Here is a 19,160-nt window from a genome sequence, read left to right on the forward strand (position 1 = left end):
TGGTTTTTTATTTTTAGTTGTTTAGAATTTTACATTCTTTTTGGCTAGTTTCTGTCAGTTTTGAAATCAATAAATCTCAACACACACTCCATATCGTTTAACTTCGGTATCATAATCCAGTCTCAGAAGTCCACTGCTAAAAATAGGCCTCCTCCTGTTGTTTCCAACCCAGTCTATAATGCGCAGCATTAATCCAGTTTTTATTTAGCCTTCTTAAATCGTCAGTCTATCCTCTAGGCGGTCGACTGACGCTTCTCTTGTCTTCTCTTTTTTTTATTATAGGATATTTACTACATGCAATTAATACATAAAAATTATAAGCATGTTTGTTGTTTGCTCAAAGGGGTGTATGTATAAATTTGGATTTGTTATCCAGTGATAACAAAGACTCCACTAGTCTCTTAAATTACTGAACTGTGCCCTGTAAGGGTAAGTACTTCACTGCACTGCACTACACTTCACTTCACTGCTGCTTAGAACTTATATGGTAGCTCCATTGGTTTGTGCCTCTTCAGTCTCCGAGTCTGCTCACTATTATCTAGCAGGTTCAGTGCAAGATTATTTGTTTTCTAATTTTACCAAATAGCGGCTGCTGTATTCACTCACTATCTGGCTGTAGCCACTCACTATCTGTATCAAACCTTAACTGTGGCTACTTGGAGATTGTCTCGGATTTTTCTGTTTGGTATAAACCAAGGTGCATTTGTTATGGTCCGTAGTACCTTCGACTGGAAGCGTTCCAATCCAATATCTTCATGTTTGAGTTTGCAGCCGTACCTCATAGTTGTATACCATATCTCCATATTGGTTTTAAGGCTACTTTATACACCAATAATTTGTTTGTTAAACTAAGTTTTGACTGTCTTCCCAATAGCCAGTAGTATTTGCTGAGTTTCAAGCCAAGTTGTTTTCTTTTGTTAAAAATGTGCTTTCTTCAGGTCAGTCCTTTGTCCAAGTGCATCCCTAAATACTTGACGCTGTCAGATTGAAGCAGATCTTGTCCATTTAGTGTAGCAGGTGGCACTGTACCTCTGCATTTGGTAAATGGAACCTGTACTGATTTTACTTCATTGACTTTAATTCTCCAATTTCTTGTCCAGTCCTGAATTTTCACTAGATGTTGGATAATTCTTGCGGCTATGACTGGGTATTTGTGTTTAACCATTATCGCTTTATCTTCTGCAAAGGAAGCTGTGATTGTTTGGTTGCTTATTGGAAGATCAGCTGTGTTCATAAGATAGAGAAGTGGACCAAAAACACTGCCCTGTGGTACCACTGCCATTATCAATATGATTTCTGATGTTGTATGTCCGTACCTTACAGTAAAATATCTTTCTTTTAGGTAGGATTCCATAATAATGTACAGTGTGTGGGGGAGTGATTTTTTTAATTTAAACAGTAGTCCATCATGCCAAACCTTATCAAAGGCTTGACTCACATCTAAGAAAGCAGTCGTGCAGTAACTTTTTTGCTCAAATGCTTCATTTATTTCGTCCACTACTCTGTGTATCTGTTCAATTGTGCTATGATCCTTTCTGAATCCGAATTGGTGTTCAGGAATCAGGTGGTTTTCTTCTATTATGGGAGTCAGTGGGGTTACGAGTAGCTTTTCTAGGAGTTTACCAAGGACTGTCAGCAGGCTGATTGGTCTGTATGAAGTTACTTCATTTATTGGTTTTCCAGGTTTCGGAATAAGTATAAGCTCGGCAACTTTCCACTGGACAGGTAAGTGTCCTAAACGTAGCACTGCGTTGAATATGGTTGTTACTAGCACGATCCCTTTTCAGGGGAGCTTTTTAATAAGACGACCTTTGATCAGATCAAACCCTGGAGCCTTATCTGGATTTAAGTTTCTTCTGATTGTCTCATGTACCTCTTTGACTTTGAAGAGTTTTGGAATTTGGGACATTTGATGTGGAGCTCCAAGAGTTTCTTTGATTTTAGCTTCTATTTCAGGCGTATTTTGCGATGAAAGAGGTTGAAAGTCTTCCTCCAGATATTCTCAGAAGGTATTTGCTTTTTCCTCATCAGTGCGTGCCCATGTTCGGTCTCTTTTACGAATTAGTGGAATTTGCTCATTTCGTCTTTTTAAGTTCCCAACCGCTTTCCATAACGAATAGTCTGTATCTTCTGTACTTGTCAGATTTTCTGAGTATTCGTTAAATGATGCATTCTTTATATTGTTTATAAGCTCTTTCAATTCTCTAGAAGCTTTATCATAATTTATCCTGTTTGTACGGTGTCTATTACGCTGCCAAATCCTTCGGAGTTTTCTTTTTTCAGTTATTTTCTTTTTTATTATTACTGGGCACGGACAGTGTTGATTTTTCTTGTGATTTGATATTTCTGGTGTTGCATTTTTCGCAGCTGTGTGGATGATGTTTGTTACGTGATTTACTGCAGTTTCAATTTCTGTTTTTGTTTTTAATGATATTTTTAAGTCAATTTCTGCATTAATTTGGTTTTTATATTGTTCCCAATTGGTATTCTTGTTGAACAGCATTACAGAAAGTTCTTTTTCTATAATTGTGGCACTAACTTGTGCTATTTTTGGTGTGTGATCAGAATAAAGGTCTAGATTTGATTCTACATTTATATTAGGTAACCAGCTCCCATGCCTTTAACTATAAAGAAATCAAGTAGGTCTGGTATTTTAGCTGGATCCTTAGGCCAGTACGTTGGAGTGTATGTGGATAGGTAACTCAACTGCAGTTCTTGGATGATGTTATATAGTATTCTACCTCTACCTGGCGCTGTTAGTCTTGAGCCCCATGCTATGTTTTTCCCATTGTAATCACCTCCTGCTAGGAACCTGTGACCTAAAGACAAGAAGTATTCTTCCATCTCTTGGTTATTTGGTGGGTAATTTGGTGGGAAGTATGCTCCGTAACTCTGGAACCGTTGATTTTAAAACAATTATGTATAGGATCTTTTTTGTTTTAAATTTCACGTAGAACATTTTTGTATAGAACATTGTTTTTGCTAAAGCATAATTTTAGAAATATTAACGAAAAACGTAAAAAAACTACTAATTTATCGACTATTCCCCCATCTCCCCCCCCCCCCAAACAGGACGCTCAAAATGTTGTAACTTTTTACTGAACAATATGTGGACCTTATAGAACAATTTGGTGTTAAAGGAAAACTTTTACTTTGGATGTCTGGGTTAGGCCTTTTTTTGGACCAATTATACTATACTACCTCCGTAACTTTTGAACCGTTCATTTTAGAAGGATTATGCATAGGACCTTTTTTATTTCAAATTTAATGTAAAACATTTTTAAATACAAGGTTATTCATGCTAAACCGCATAGTTTTAGAAATATTGACGAAAAACGTAAAAAACTACGAATTTACCAATTTCTCCCCCCTCTCCCCCCCAAACCCAACGCTCAAAATGGTGTGACTTTTTTCTGAACATTATGTGGACCATATAGAACAATTTGGTGTTGGAGGATAACTTTCAACTTTCACTTTGGATATCTGGGTTTGGGTCTAGTTATACCATACTAGAGTGCAATTAGAATGAAAACATGCATTGTTTCGGAAAAATTCAAACAAGCTTATATTTTTCTAAAACTTTTTTTGTTAGTTTATATACATGTTAAAGTAAAAAGTTCTACTCGCAGATTTGGGCGATAATTGTTTATTAATTGTTTAAACAATAACAATTGTTTTGTTAATTTTAAAAATATCGTTAAATTCATCATTTTACTTTGATCAAATATGTTTTTATTTTTTTTTTATTATGCTGAATTCGAATATGGCATTGCAATTTGAAAATTCTTATACAGAAGCTCTTATACAGTATGTCTGAGTAGCTAGGAACCACATGGAAAACTTTTTTATTATCAATTTTACGAAAAAAAGTTATTCTTCATAAAATGCTCTGGATAGTCAAAAATCTAAAACTCAACCATCAGATATCAAATTTTATCATTTTGATACGAGTTATGTCAAAAATATGAATTTCGTTAAAGAGTAAAGTACCTTTACATTCCAGAATATCAAAAAATGTTATTATGAAAAGTTGCTTGAAATTAAAAACTATGTTTAAATATACAATTAGATCCTTCTAATCGAAAAAAACTTTTTCAATTTTTTCTCAAATTACGGATGCACATCATCATTTTATTTCAATTATGATAACTATTTTATTATCACTTTTACGAAAAAAAGTTATTCTTTATAAAATGCTCTTCCTGGTCTAAAATCTAAGATACAACCATCAGATATCAAACTTTTTTAATTTTATACGAGGTATATAAAAAATATGAATTTTTCTTAAGAGTTAAGTGCGTTTATTATTCACAATATTTTAATTAGAAGGATGTAATTGAACACTAAAACAAATTTTTTAATTCCAAACAACTTTTCTTAATAACAATTTTCGATATTGTTAAATGTAACGGTACTTTACTCTTGAGTGAAATTCATATTTTTTGACATACCTCGTATAAAATTAATTAAATTTGATATTTGATGATTGAATTTTAGATTATATACGATGCAGAGTATTTTATAAAGAATAACTTTTTTCGTAAAACTGACATACTGTATAAGAGCTAAAAAATTTTTTTTTGCTGAACATTTATTATTGTTGAGGCTTATTATTAAATGTATTTTAGGTAAGTTTTACAGAAAACAGTTTTGATCACTTTGTATAAATACATTTTAAGCTGGTAATTTTCGGTTTTTGTATTACATTTTTGTTATCTTTCTTAATTTTCTCAAAATTAAATGCTCTATTTCATTTCTAAAGTAAAATAATTTAGTGCATTTTAAATATTACATCCTAAGCTTTAAAAAAGCACTTATAAAACTGTAATGGATCTGTTCAAACTTGAGTAATACCGTCTTAAAGTGGTGGTAATTCTACAAAACTACGAAGATTTCAAAAATTACATTTTTTGAGACGTCATACCATTTGAATTAAATTTTTGAGATTTTTTTTGAATAAAACATCATTTAGTAAGATACTTGAGAGGTAAGTTGTGCAAAATTGAGGATTTTATAAGAAAAATTGTATTAGTTACACATTTTTAAATAATTTTCAAACAAAATTCATGTAAGGCTCAATTTCCGCCCCCACCGTACTTATACCCATACATTTTATTTCTTTTTATTATAACCATAAGATAGCTTAATTATTCTTCCTTCAAGTTCAATTTGTAAAATTTCATTTAATCCATTACTTAAAGAATTACATTAAAATAACCCAACCGTGCACTTCGCCGCACGCTAGTTTACATTGCGCCAATGTTTGTGAGAAGGGTGACTTTAGCGTTATAAATAAAAAATTATAGAGGATATAGATTTAATTTTAGAAAATTCTTTATATAAGGTTTTTTTTGTAAAATTTTCTGAATTTTTCAATGATCAAGTCAGTTTTTTATAAAATTTATGATTTCGGAGTTATTAAAAAAAACATCTAATTTCGTAGTTCATTTGTCTAATAAAAAATGAAGCACCCACTTTTGGAGTAGAAGTTTTTTATATGTTGTTTATTAAACATTTCTTAATGAAATTACAAAAAGTTCTATCTTGTTTGATTTTTTCCGAAGTGAAAATCTATATGCACTCCTCCCCTATTTGCTGGATCTATAGACTTCACGAATACACACTTTCGTTTTTTCTAAACTTTTCGCTTTTTGCTAAAAATATTTTTTTCGATAAAATATTTACTTTTTGAGTTATTTGAAAAAAAAAGTCTGAAAACGTATTTTTTTGTCGAAAAATAAACATTTTCAATCGTAAATAACTCGAAAAGTATTGACTTACATAAACAACTCTATAAAACGAAAGTTGCTTATAATCAGTCAATTTATCCATTTCCGTTATCTTGAACGTACATTTTTCACCCCCCGAGGAGGGGCGACTGTCACCCCCAAGTAAAATCAACCAACAGCAAAAATTCAACTTTAAAGTGGAGGGTAAGTAGAACCTAAATCCAAATTTTCATGCAATTCGGAGTTGCCCCTGAAAATTACACAGTATTGCCGTATTTTCCGTTCATTTATTTAGTTCCCGTTCATAAAAAAAATCATTACCTCCGTGATAAGACTTTTTTTATTCAGTTATTCATGTCAAGTCAGAGTCGGACAACTTTTCTATTTTGGAAAATTTTCGGGAGGGGGGCTTTTCGTAAATACATATGGAGGTTTTTAAACTTTCTTGCGTTCGGCAACTGGAGCACCCTTAAAAATTTATCAAACAATATTACCAGTAAATTTATCAAACATTCCTGCAAAAAAAACATCATTTATGACTCTATAGTGAGCCCCATAGGGGGGAGAGCGCACGCATCACAAAGAATAATAAAATTTATACCCTTAGATTTTTGTAGGATTGTTTTTTAATAACAATACAATTTAGTTGTAATATTTTTAAGAATTTTTTAAGGGTACTCCAGTTGTCCAGTTCCGAAATAGAAAGGTTGTCCGACTTGACATGAATAAATGAATAAAAAAGTCTAATGCGGGAGATAATAATTTTTTTAAATGGTGGGCCTAAGAACCAATATATTTTAATAACTTAAAATGATAATAAACGGATTAGGATAAGAAACAAATAAAGGACAACAAAACATTTATTAAAACACATTTAGAATGCAATTAAATCTAATATGTATTGACTTGACAATTAAGGAAGGACCATTTCTTCTATCGGAACTTTGGACATTATTTTGTTGCCATTATTCAGATATATAATATTAAATATACGTTCAAACGATGGTTTTACTTCGTTAAATATTGCAAGATTATTATCATTAAGTGTTTTTTTAATTTCATTTTCTATCTGTGGATTTGCCGGAAATAGATTATCAAAATCGTATACCATCCTGGTTGGATTTAATATTATGGTATAATTGGTCCATTTCATATACGTTTTACCATTTTTCTGATACCTTTCACACTGCATTGCATGGACAGCATTGTTTTCCACTGAAATAAAAAGTAATAAATTAAAAAATGTATACCTATTTAAGATATTTTAATACTTATTTAATAAAAAATAATTGAATTGATTTAACAAAAAAAAGTTTATTTTTTACCGATAAGTCATCATCATTCTTTGTGCCTTTATCCCTACGCGGGGTCGGCTTCCCTAATTGCATTTCTCCATACAATTCTATCTTGGGTCATATCAATATTAATCCCCTTTACCAACATGTCCTGCCTAATCGTCTCCCCCCACGTCATCTTTGGTCGTCCTCTTCTACTCCTTCCAGGAATCTGCACTTCAGCAATTCTTCGTATTGGGTGATTAACGTCTCGACATTGAACATGGCCAAACCATCTTAACCTATGCTCTCACATTTTGGCATCAATTGGTGCCACACCTAGACTTCCCCTAATATACTCATTTCTAATTTTATCCTTTTTTGTCACTCCACTCATCCATCTAAGCAATCTCATTTCCGCCACATGCATTCGTTGTTCCTCTTTCTCTTTCACTGCCCAACATTCAGTTCCGTACATCATAGCCGGTTTTATAGCTGTTTTATAGAATTTTCCCTTCAACTTCATTGGAATTTTCCTGTCCCACAGCACACAACTCGCTTCCTTCCACTTCATTCATCCAGCCCTAATTATACTGCATGCATCTCCATCTATTTCTCCATAACTCTGTAATATCGATCCCAGGTACTTAAACATATTGCTTTTTACAATCAGTTCACCATCCAAAGATATCATTTTATTTGTATTAACTCCATCTTTAAATGAACATTGCAAATACTCTGTCTTTGTCCTACTAAGTTTTAAACCTTTTTCCTCCAGAGCTTGTCTCCACTGTTCCAGTTTTTGTTCCAAGTCTCTTTCACTATTTCCTACTAACACATCATCAGCATACATTAAGCACCATGGAATGTTACCCTGTAGTTTCGCTGTTATCTGGTCCAAAACTAATGAGAATAAATACGGACTAAGCACCGAGCCTTGGTGCAATCCTACTTTCACATGAAACTGATCAGTCTCCCCCACACCTGTCCTAACACTAGTCGTTACTCCCTCATACATATCCCTAACAACCTTTACATATTCACCAGGGACTCCTTTCTTTTTGAGTGCCCACCACAGAATTTCTCGAGGAACTCTATCATATGCTTTCTCAAGATCAATGAATACCATATGAGCGTTTGTTTCTTTACTCTTGTATTTTTCCATCAACTGCCTTATAATGAAAATTGCATCTGTTGTTAATCTGCCCTGCATAAAGCCAAACTGATTCTCGGATATTTCGGTCTCTTCACGTATCCGTCTATCAATTACTCTTTCCCATATTTTCATGGTGTGGCTAAGCAGTTTTATAGCCCTGTAGTTTGTACATTGTTGTATAAGAAAAGAAAATAATCGTTTTCGTTTTCATTCAATTCGAGTCTCTTGCCATCCTCTGACACCGTGTTTCGGGGTCTCTACCCCTTATCAAAGAGGCTATGCAAGTGGACTGAATTGAATCAACTCGAAACGAAGAAGAACTGCATATATTAAAATATCTGCAGCAGAGTGTGGTTAGACTGTCCTCTAACGGGGAGTGAAAAAATAAATAAAAATAAATTTCGACCACGAGTCAGGATTCTGTTAACCGAGATACGATAGTACCAAGCGGCGCCGCTAGGAGGAGCACTCCAACAATGCGTCTCAGAATACTTTAACGAAACGTGGTCATTTTGTACTCTAAACCGAGTAAGGTATGAAAAAGAAAAGAAAATAATCGTTTTCGTTTTGATTCAATTCGAGTCTCTAAAGGCAGAGGATGGCAAGATCTCGAAAACTAATGACTTTATCGTTACAAATGAAAAGGATATTATTTTCATAGAAAATATTGGATAATCCAAAAATTAATATAAAATAGCAATTTCGCCAGTGGCGTAGAATTTGGAAAGGGTCAACCATTCACTTTCCCCCGTCGTACGCCTCTGGTAACAGCCAGAAACGTTTTTAACATAATTTAGTAGCTTGTATAGTACCTATACTTCCTGCCAAGTATGAAAAGGATACGTCAAATAGTTTTAAAATGTTGAGCAAAAATAATTTTAAATTTTTTAGATAAAACACCCTGTAACTCAGTAAGGAACCACATTTTATTAAAGTGTTTTAGGTTAAATCTTCTTATTTTGTGCTAAGGTTTCTCCAGTTACTATATGGACAATTATTAATGAAACACCCTGTATAAAACATAAAAAAACAACTTTGTCTTTGTTTTAATCACATACAATAAAGCCAAACAACTGTATAGTATTGAACTCAATAGCCTATAGCATGTAAACTGAGATATTTTGCCATTGGGAGCGACCAATCTGATGAGAATTGCTTGGTATATAATTTAATTTATGCTACCATCAATCCTTAAATAGTTGAATTTAAGGATTGATGGTAGTAGAAAACGATAATCACAGAAAATAACGACTATGCTGCGGAAATAAGAGTGTGAGAATTGAAAAAACACGTGCCAACTTCGTGAAAATTAATCAGCAAAGATCTGACATTAGCCCTCAGACTAAGAATAATTAAATATTATGTACACCGTGTGCTGTACTACGGAGCAGAATCATGGACATTAAATCAAAATGCAATAAATCGACTTAACGCTTTTGAAATGTAGACATTTAGAAGAGTGTTAAGGATTTCATGAGTAGATAGAGTTACGAATATAGAAGTGTTAAGGAGAATTGGAAGAGAAGAGGGAAATTGAAAACACAATAAAAGAAAGGAAATTGCAATATCTCGGACATGTGATGAGAGGCGAAAGTTGTAACATCTTGAGATTCATAATTGAAGCAAAAATAGAGGGTAGGAGAAGCGTAGGAAGGAGACGCGTTTCCTGGTTGAGGAACCTGAGAGAATGGTTTGGTTGCAGCTCAAGGCAACTCTTCAGAGCAGCTGCCTCGAAGGTCAAAATAGCCATGATGATTGCCAACCTTCGTCGCGGAGATGGCACTTAAAGAACTAGATGGCTTTCTACTATAGGGATTACCACTATGTCTATGTTACAACTCACTACCTTTCCTTACCCTAACCTACAACTTACCTAAAGTTACGTTACATTTTCCTTTTGAATTTAAAGGAAATACCAATATTTTCCCATTTAATTCGTACTCTCCTTCCATTCTTAATGCGGGCGAGTATACCTCGATATAATATTCACACTTATCTGTGAAATCAGCTCTAAAAAGAAGAGAATAAGTTTTACTTTATTTTAGAACTTGATCTAAATAGTTCAGTCTGGAGGGGCGAAAATGCCACTGAACCCCTAAAAATCATACCAAAATAACTTTTGAGAATGTTAATTTTAGGAGCCGAAAAAGAAGAAAAAAATGTTGACACTTCTACCCACGAGCTTCCCCATAACCTCGTCCTCGTAGACTGGTAGTGGGAGAGGGACGGAAAACTTCGATTTACCAAGAATCTGTACGACGACGTAGAAAAAAATATTCCAAATTAGAAAAATGTAGCTGAGATAATTTTGAACAATAGTCATTTATGTACCAAGTCAGTAGGGTGACTTTTTATCGATCGAGTCTTTAATCTTACGACCAGAGCGAGCTAAGCGAGCGAGGCGAGTAACAGACGAGTTCGATAAAGAGTTTTTACTGTCGTGGGGCATACAAAATTTGATCGCCAACCATAAAAATCATTAATAAATATTGTAAGTAGTCATATTTTGTTTAACTTTTTTATTATACCAATATAAATTTCATACCCATGACAGTGATGACAGATGACTTTAGCATGATAACCGCTTTCAATTTTTGATCGATGATTATCTATATACAAGGTTTCCCCGAAAATAGTGCGTTCCTTAAAGGTATAGGTAGAAGGCACCATGTAGAGCAAAAAAGTCTTGTAACATTTTTTTCTAAGGATAAAGGCAGTTTTTGTTTGTTTTTTTTTTCTAAATTTTTGGTATAAATGGTATTTTTTTTCTAAATTTAACCGTTTGGCCAAAAAACCAAAATACATTTTGGTATGCAAATTGAAATCTGACAACTATGTATACAAAAATCTAAAGTTAGACACAGTCACAATTCAAAAATAGTTGCCCCATGGGCCGGTAGTATTTACATTAAACCCTGTCTTTCTCCTAAACAAACAAACAAATTCTTGTTTTGTTTGATTTTCACACATGGGGTTGTATAATTTATAATTATTTTGCAGGTGTCTATCTGTCTGACCTATATTTGTCCTGTCAATAACCTAAATCACAAACCGCACCTTGAAAACAAAAGTGGCACTATACTGAAAACATCAATTTTTAGTTATAGCGACATCTGCATTACTTTTGACTAAACGCTTCTATTGCAGAGACTCCTGTTCTAATAGCTCGCATAGTTTCTCCTAGAAGTCGCTAATGTCACTTTTGACTTTTAGGGATTTTGTCAAAATGGTAATTTAAAAAGTGGCACCATAGAAGAGTGGGTGGGGTAGAAAGGGAACTCTATAGGCAGAACTGGTCCCGTATTACAACACCATCGATATTTTTGGAAGCCAACTAAGCGTTTTAAATTGGAAGATTTCTGTAACGATTTGGAAGATCTCTGTAACGTTTTGGAAGATATCTGTACCGTTTTGAAAGCTTCGCTAGGCATACCAAATTCTATAATGTACACGTTATTAATTTTTAGTTTTTGCAATAAAATATTTTTATTACAGAAACCATAAAAATAAAAATAATTATTGCAAAAACAAAAAATTAATAACATGCACAAGCATAGAATTTAGCATGAGCAGCGATTATATTTAAAAAATGATAAGTATGTATGTAAGAACAATAATGAAACCAACAAATGACAGTAATAATTATTATTTATATAAATTTTGACATGAATTCATTGTTTTCATAACATATAATGTAAAATAATTGTCTTTCTACCTTAGGAATTATTAACATTACCTGAAAACAACTAGGTACAGTTGAGGGAAGAAAAATAATTTATACACTGAAAAAATGTCTATTAATAACTAAAATATGAAACATTCACTTCACTAATCACTTGGGTACGGGATAAAAACTTAATACACAAATATAAAATTGATATAAAACGCATACACAACACAACAATTACAAAATGACGCACTCAATTCAATACAAGACAACGTTGCCGTATTTTATTTAGGAAATATATTGCATGTTTGGCTAAAATCTACTAAATCAAGAATTGAAACTTTATTAACTTATTTGAATATAATTTAGGTTTTTTTATAATAAAAACAGCAGCTAACTTAACTGGAAATAAATAAGTATAACGTGAATGTAAAAAAAAAACAAACTTTTTTTACATTTTAACAGGGAAACAAAATGACCTAGCTTAATTAATTTTTATCAGTTTTATATTTAATATTTTTATATAATATTTTGTCATCCATTGATTTTAACATATGCATGTCTGGATCAAATTTGGTACAATTCCCAACCTCATTCTTTGACAAATAATCATGAAAATACATTTTTTTCTACAACCGTGTTAAAAATGCAATTTTTAGCACTCCATACGAGCGTTAAAAATGCTACTTCAAGGAACTAGTACTTTAAAAATTTTAAGGCACTGCAGTTCGTATTGACCGTATAGGCAATTTGATGTAATGTCAAAAAAATATAAAAATGGAATGTCCGTCAAGTTCAAGTAAAAGTTTTTGTAGATATTGTCCTGTAATTACGTTTGTAGAAAAATTTTTGTATGATATGCGTGTTAAAAAGTACATGTTTAAGGCACTCATGTGAATTTGCAGAACTCGCTTCGCTCATTCTGCAAACTTTCACATGCGTGCCTTAAACGTGTACTTTTAACACTTATATCATAAATAACTATTTATTCAAAAGTTTATTGCGATCATCAGTTGTAATACGATTAAAACCGGAAAAAAATCTTTCTCATTTTACGTTAATAGAAACGGGTAAACACATTATTTTTGCAAAGTTACATTTTACATACATATTTTATTTTCCGTCGTTAGCTTAATTTTAATAGCCTCACCGAATGTCAAAACTCTTCGTTATATAAATATTACCCGAAACACTACTGCACTGCTGCTTGAAACAAGAAAGTTTGGTATCAGACTCCAGTTTCATTTCTCTAATCTCTATGTATTCATACCTACGTCCTGAATCTTATTTTCGGTAATGACATTAGGAAATTGTAACAAAATGTCAAATGTAAATACTATTAAAGAGTTAATTTCATTTTAGTCATAATGCATAGCACAGAAAATGTTGATATACAGTTATGAGCGCGCTAATAACCGGCAAAATAGCTCAAAAGATGGAAAACATAATACATTGCGAAACAATAAGAGATGAAACTAGTGGAGGTGGAAATTATCGTTATAAACGTCTAAAATACCATTACATTACATAGTTTCCCACCTTTAGACGTATCAGAGGTATGACAACTGTCACTGTGAGAGTAGAATTTTATAAAATACTCCTGTCACAGACGTCTACAGGTGGAAAACTATGTAATGTAATGTTAATTAATACGTTTATAACGATAATTTCCACCTCCACTAGTTTCATCTATTTTTGTTTCGCAATGTATTATGTTTTCCATCTTTTGAGCTTTTTTGCCGGTTATTAGCGTGCTCATCACTGTATACCAAAAACCTACTAAAAAATATTGCCTACTAGAATTAAAAAAAAATATATCAAAAATCTATCCAAAAAGTAGAAATCTGCTGAATGTGGCAACGCTGTTACAAAATAAACACAACTGTCCAACTCAAAATTCAATTGTCAAATATTCTTCTTCTTTTCAATTAGCCTTGTACCACATATATTAGCGATCCACATTATGTGTCGCCATCTCTAATTCCGGAAGCTCACTATATATATGGAACCAATTTTTTCCATTGAGTTCGCAGGGCATGAGTGGCACTGTATCGGTTTAGTGTCGGTTTCCGGCGGATTGTTGAGGGAGAAGCACGTCGTTGTAAGTAAAAAAGTGACATTTTTTCTTTAGTGTCGGTTTTCACGCAAATTTAAAATGTTAAGTTTCATTAAGTATTATTAATAGTTTGTTTACTTTTACCAAATAAACGATTTTTCTTTTTAATATGACACAATTTCGTTTTATCATTAAGGTAAATATTAACTTGACTTTTTATTCTAATAATCAGAACTCTTATGTAAAACAAAAGTGGCACTATAAGGATTTTTTTTTAAATATTTTTTTCTAAAGTATTAGTTACATTATTAACTTGCCTTCTTCGGTAGAAACTAACTGTACTTTAATCAAATTGTTGAATAACATTAATTATAGTATTTAATTCGGTTATTTTAGTTCAAAATCCATTACAGAACTGTTCGAAAAACTTTAAACGGTCATATTGAAATATCTAGATTTTGGGATAATGTCACTTTTGTTTTCAAGGTGCGAAACAGTTCTGGTACAGTGATGCCACATTTGTTAATTTTATGAAAATAAAAATTCACTTATTAGTCTAGGCGCCAGAGGGGTCACCATGTCATATTCAATTCTGATGGACAAACTCAACGGTTTCTTATGGATTTTTGGCTGCTGATTACGAATTTCGAGGGGGGATTTCGATCCGAGTGGTAAAAAAATTGGTATAAACAATTTAATTGTTTATAAATTGTTTATAAGGCTCTGGCTCATAAACTAAAAGAGATAAAAAAAATGTTTCAAATAAAATTTGTTCCTTAATAAAAAACGAAGAAACCACCGTTTACTAAACTTAAATTCAACAATAAGAACTCAAGATATTGTAAAATTAGTGCACAATGCAAATTGCAAATTGCAAAATAAGTATTTTTCGAAGCTTTATCGATCGTAACTCGGCTTTTACGCATGAAAATGAGCCTTAGAAGGTGCCGTTTTAAAGCTTAATTAACAGGTTTCCAAACAAAGTTTGTTAAATGACTTGATCTTCATTTGTTTTAAAGTTATACCTGTTTGAAGTTACAAATTTTCTTAAAAATATTGTACATTCATTTGTTTATAAGGGTTTCAAGCAAATTTGAGCTATAAACATTTATACTTTAATGAACAATAATGATAGAAAAACTCAATAGGAACAATTTGAGGTTACGAAAATGTTCATAAGCTTATTTTTGGCCAAGATGTCGATATTTTAATGGCGCGCTATGAGGCGGAATATCGGCTTACAGTCAATTAAGGATTTTTCAACGCTTTATTGATCGTAACTCGGCTTCTACGCAGTAAAATGAGCTTTTCATGGTCTCATTTTAAAGCTTAATTAATAGACTTCCAAACAAAGTTGTCAAATTACTTTATCTTCATTTGTTCTAAAGTTATACTCGTTTGAAGCTATAATTTTCTTAAATAATTTGTACATTAATTTTTTTATAAGGGTTTTTAGTAAATTTGAGCAATAAACATTTATACTTAATTTACAACTAATAATAGAAAAACTAAGAAGGTGTATTTTGAGTTTAGGAAATTGTTCGTAGGTTTATTTTTGGACAAGATATTGATAATATATTAGCACGCTCTGAGGCTCAAGATCAACTCACAGTCAAGTAATAAATATCATGGTAAATATACCGATCGACTGCTCTAGTGTTACACTATTTTGCTCAGGAAGCCTTAACTATTCTTAATATGTCTATCAATGTCTACAATAATATAATATACTACTGCCAATTCTGTCTATTTGTTACAACAAAGTCATTGTCTCTTAATAGTGTAATGTGATATTGATTCGTTGCAATAATGAATAATTTAGTTAATAATAAATTATGTATTATATGTCAAAAAATATCAACATCAAAGTGTCTTCTACTGAGAACGGTTGTGCACGTATAATTGAAACAGCAAATATTCGTAAAGATTTTTCTCTTGTTTTCTCTTGTTGAAGGAGGCATTTCTCTTGTTAAAGATATGCCACCAACATCAAACTCAATCCACTTACATATAAAACGAGCATTTTTGTGGTGTACACACAATTAACGTGCCTCGAAGATTCTGCAAAAGAACTTGATCCACTTGTATATGAATATCTTATAGATAATGAAACTCTGAAGTCCCAAAAAGTTTTAATTTTAATGCCTTCAAAATCAGATTTAGTACCACCATGTGTCTGTAAAAATTGCTCGAAGAATTTATGCAGATGTAAAAAAGCTGAGATTCCCTGTATATCTCGATGCAGATGTATGAACGAAAATGTTTGTAAAAATAGTAATAATAAATAATATCAACCCACTTTTTAGTTATATTTCTGAAATATTAGTTTTTAATTTATTTTTTTTCTCATTTAGTACAAAAAATAGAAGACAAATTAAATAGAATGAGAGGTGATACGAGATACAGTATGATGATTTAATTATAAGAAGTATATGATAAAATTTTATTAGGATCTTCAAAAATGAAAAATGAAGATAACGTATATATACATAGAAATTATAATTTGCATCGAGATCTTAGCGCGTGAACCTTTACGCTGTGAGCCAATCTTGCGTCTCATAGCGCGCCATTAAAATATTAAAATGTTAACAGTAATATTAACAAATATTAACATATTAAATTACGAACAGTTTCGTAAGCTCAAATTGTTCCTTTTGAGTTTTTCTATCATTATTGTTAATTAAAGTATAAATTTTTATAGCTCAAATTTGCTTGAAACCCTGATAAACAAATGAATGTACAATATTTTTAAGAAAATTATAACTTCAAACGGGTATAACTTTAAAACAAATGAAGATCAAATAATTTAACAAACTTTGTTTGGAAGCCTCTTAATTAGGCTTTGAAAGGATACCTTACGAGGCTCATTTACATGCGTAGAAGCCGAGTTACGATCGATAAAGCTTCGAAAAATACTTATTTTGCAATTTGCATTGTGCACTAATTTTACAATATCTTGAGTTCTAATTGTCGGATTTAAGTTTGGTAAGAACAAAGGTGACATGATGCCAACTTGTGCTTTTACCGTGGTGGTGAAAACTACCACTTTAAGTGGGGGGTGAAAGAAATAATATCTACCATAAATCGATAGAGAGACAAATTCTAAGCCAAATTTGTTATAGAAAGTTTTTAATATAAATCAATACTTTTTGAGTTATTAAAGATCAAAGATTTTATTTTTTCGTAAAAAAATGCATGTTTTAAAGCTGTTTTTCACGTAGGTATAACTCGAAAACTGTAAGCTTTTACAATAAAGTTATTATTACCAAAATTGAAGATAATAAAAATCTGAATAGGCATACTTCTCACTTAAAGAACTAAACTAATGTTAATTCAAAGTGAGTTAGGGGTAATTGAATGTATATTTTTTCGACGAGTACTCAAATCTAAGTATTCAAGCTTAAATAACGGGAAAATGATGCATTTTATAAAATATACCTGCTAAGCGATTGTCAAATTACTTCGGAGTACCTATCAAATGAGCTCCAGTAGAAGTTAATAGCATCACAATTAAGCAAGTTATGATGAAAATAAGAGAACCTTAGAACTTTTTAGGAAAAATTGAAAAACATACACCATTTCCACAAAAATCAAAATTTATAGTAATCCTTAGAAGAAATTCTTCATATTAGCATAAGTAATGATTTCAACAATTTTGAACGGTTTAGAATGCATATATTTTTGAAAAAGAGATGTAATTTAAAAAAAAATCAAAATTTTTAAAATGATCGTAATTTTCAGTTTCTTTTGATAATACTTAACTCCAAAAATACTTAATATACGTAAAAAGTGATATATGTATAACCAAATTTTAGTCTTTTCTGAATAAAATATTTTACCTTTTTACTATTTCTGTAGGGTAAAAAATAACCGAGATAGAAACGTTTAAAGCTTAAATTTTGCTGCGAGAACCATGTAACCCCGGCCATTTCACCTTTTATTAAAAAAAAGTAAGGGTTATTTATGAAAAATCGGTAAAAAACATGCAGTTTTCTCACGAAAAATTAAAATTTTTGATCTTTAATAACTCAAAAATATTGATTTATTTTAATAACTTTATGTAACAAATTTTGCTTAGAATTTGTCCCTCTATCGAATTTCTAAAAAAATTTCTAATTTTCAGGGAATATTTGTAATAATGTGTTCAGTCTCGAGAAGGGGTGACATCAACCTCCAGGGTAAAAGCACAAGTTGACACCATGTCACCTTTGTTCCTTGAGATATCCTCTAACCACTCACCAATTTTCATGCAAATCGATGGAGGTTCAACGAAATCGGAGGTAATAGGTTATATCCACTTTCAGTGACTGCACTAACTCTTCTTTAAACATTAAGATATGTCAATTGGTGATTTTATTGTGGTATCCAAATGACTCTTTAAGTGAATGCATTCAGGTATGAATGATGTATCTTGGTCTTCTTTATTTTGTATCAGATTTTCAGCTTCTTTAATAATTTCTTATTTGCTTAATTTTGGCAAATCTGTCAATAACACGAAAACGTTGATAAATAAGTCGATAAGATTCCAGACGTCTATTCAGGTCTCTTAACAGTGTGGATTTTCAACTCATCACTAGCTGAAAAGTTTAGTTCATCATCGGCCCCCTCGTCAAATTGAATTTCTCTTTCCTATTTCTTTTTTTTTTATTTGGGCACAATTTTTTGGCATCCTGGCGGTAAAGTAATTTGAAAGAGATACTCTTTAATGACAGAACCTAGATTCATAATTTTTATATACAAATATTTTTGTATAGTATTTTTGGCGCCCTCTCATAATGTGCCGCCCTAGGCAACTGCCTATATTGCCTAATGGATAAAGCAGCCCCGCCCCCGTAGGCTCTCACTAACAGAACTTAATTTTTTTAGATTATATTTATGATTAAAAACTAAAACTCTGCCAAATTTTAAGACTATTATATGATCTATTTTAAGACTTCAAAATAAATCAAATCAAGTTTTTTTTATAGATTATAAGTATACCTAATTTGAAGAAACTAAGTCCTTTAGGACATTTAAACGTTGGGCGAAACACGTTCAAACTCCCAGAAAAACCCAAAAAGCCCCTGCGTTTTTGTGGGGTTTCTCCTATTTTTGAATGTCCTATCTACTATACGACTCAGTTATAATCAATGTATAGCCTGTAAAGAACCTTGATTTGATCTACTAATCAACCATGATCACTATCAAATATTTAATTACTGTCACAACTGTCAATGTCAACTTTGGTTGGGTTGCTCAAAACATAATTGATTATGATTATGAGATTAATGTTGTTCTG

General features: G+C 31.9%; 1 protein-coding gene across 1 annotated transcript in view; it reads right to left on the reverse strand.

Moving 5' to 3' along the window:
- Nucleotides 1-6,576: 6,576 nt before the first annotated feature.
- The window catches only part of LOC126880024 (protein takeout-like), a 33,866-nt gene continuing 21,282 nt past the window's right edge, over nt 6,577-19,160 (reverse strand). Inside the window, exons 4-5 of the mRNA XM_050643549.1 lie at nt 10,033-10,169; nt 6,577-6,944 (exon numbers count right to left, since the gene is read on the reverse strand). Of these exons, the coding sequence (XP_050499506.1) occupies nt 6,643-6,944; nt 10,033-10,169 (439 nt within the window). The 3' untranslated portion in view covers nt 6,577-6,642. The remainder of the gene's footprint in view (nt 6,945-10,032; nt 10,170-19,160) is intronic.

Source organism: Diabrotica virgifera, chromosome 2 (genome assembly GCF_917563875.1).
Source record: "Diabrotica virgifera virgifera chromosome 2, PGI_DIABVI_V3a".
NCBI classification, from domain to species: domain Eukaryota; kingdom Metazoa; phylum Arthropoda; class Insecta; order Coleoptera; family Chrysomelidae; genus Diabrotica; species Diabrotica virgifera.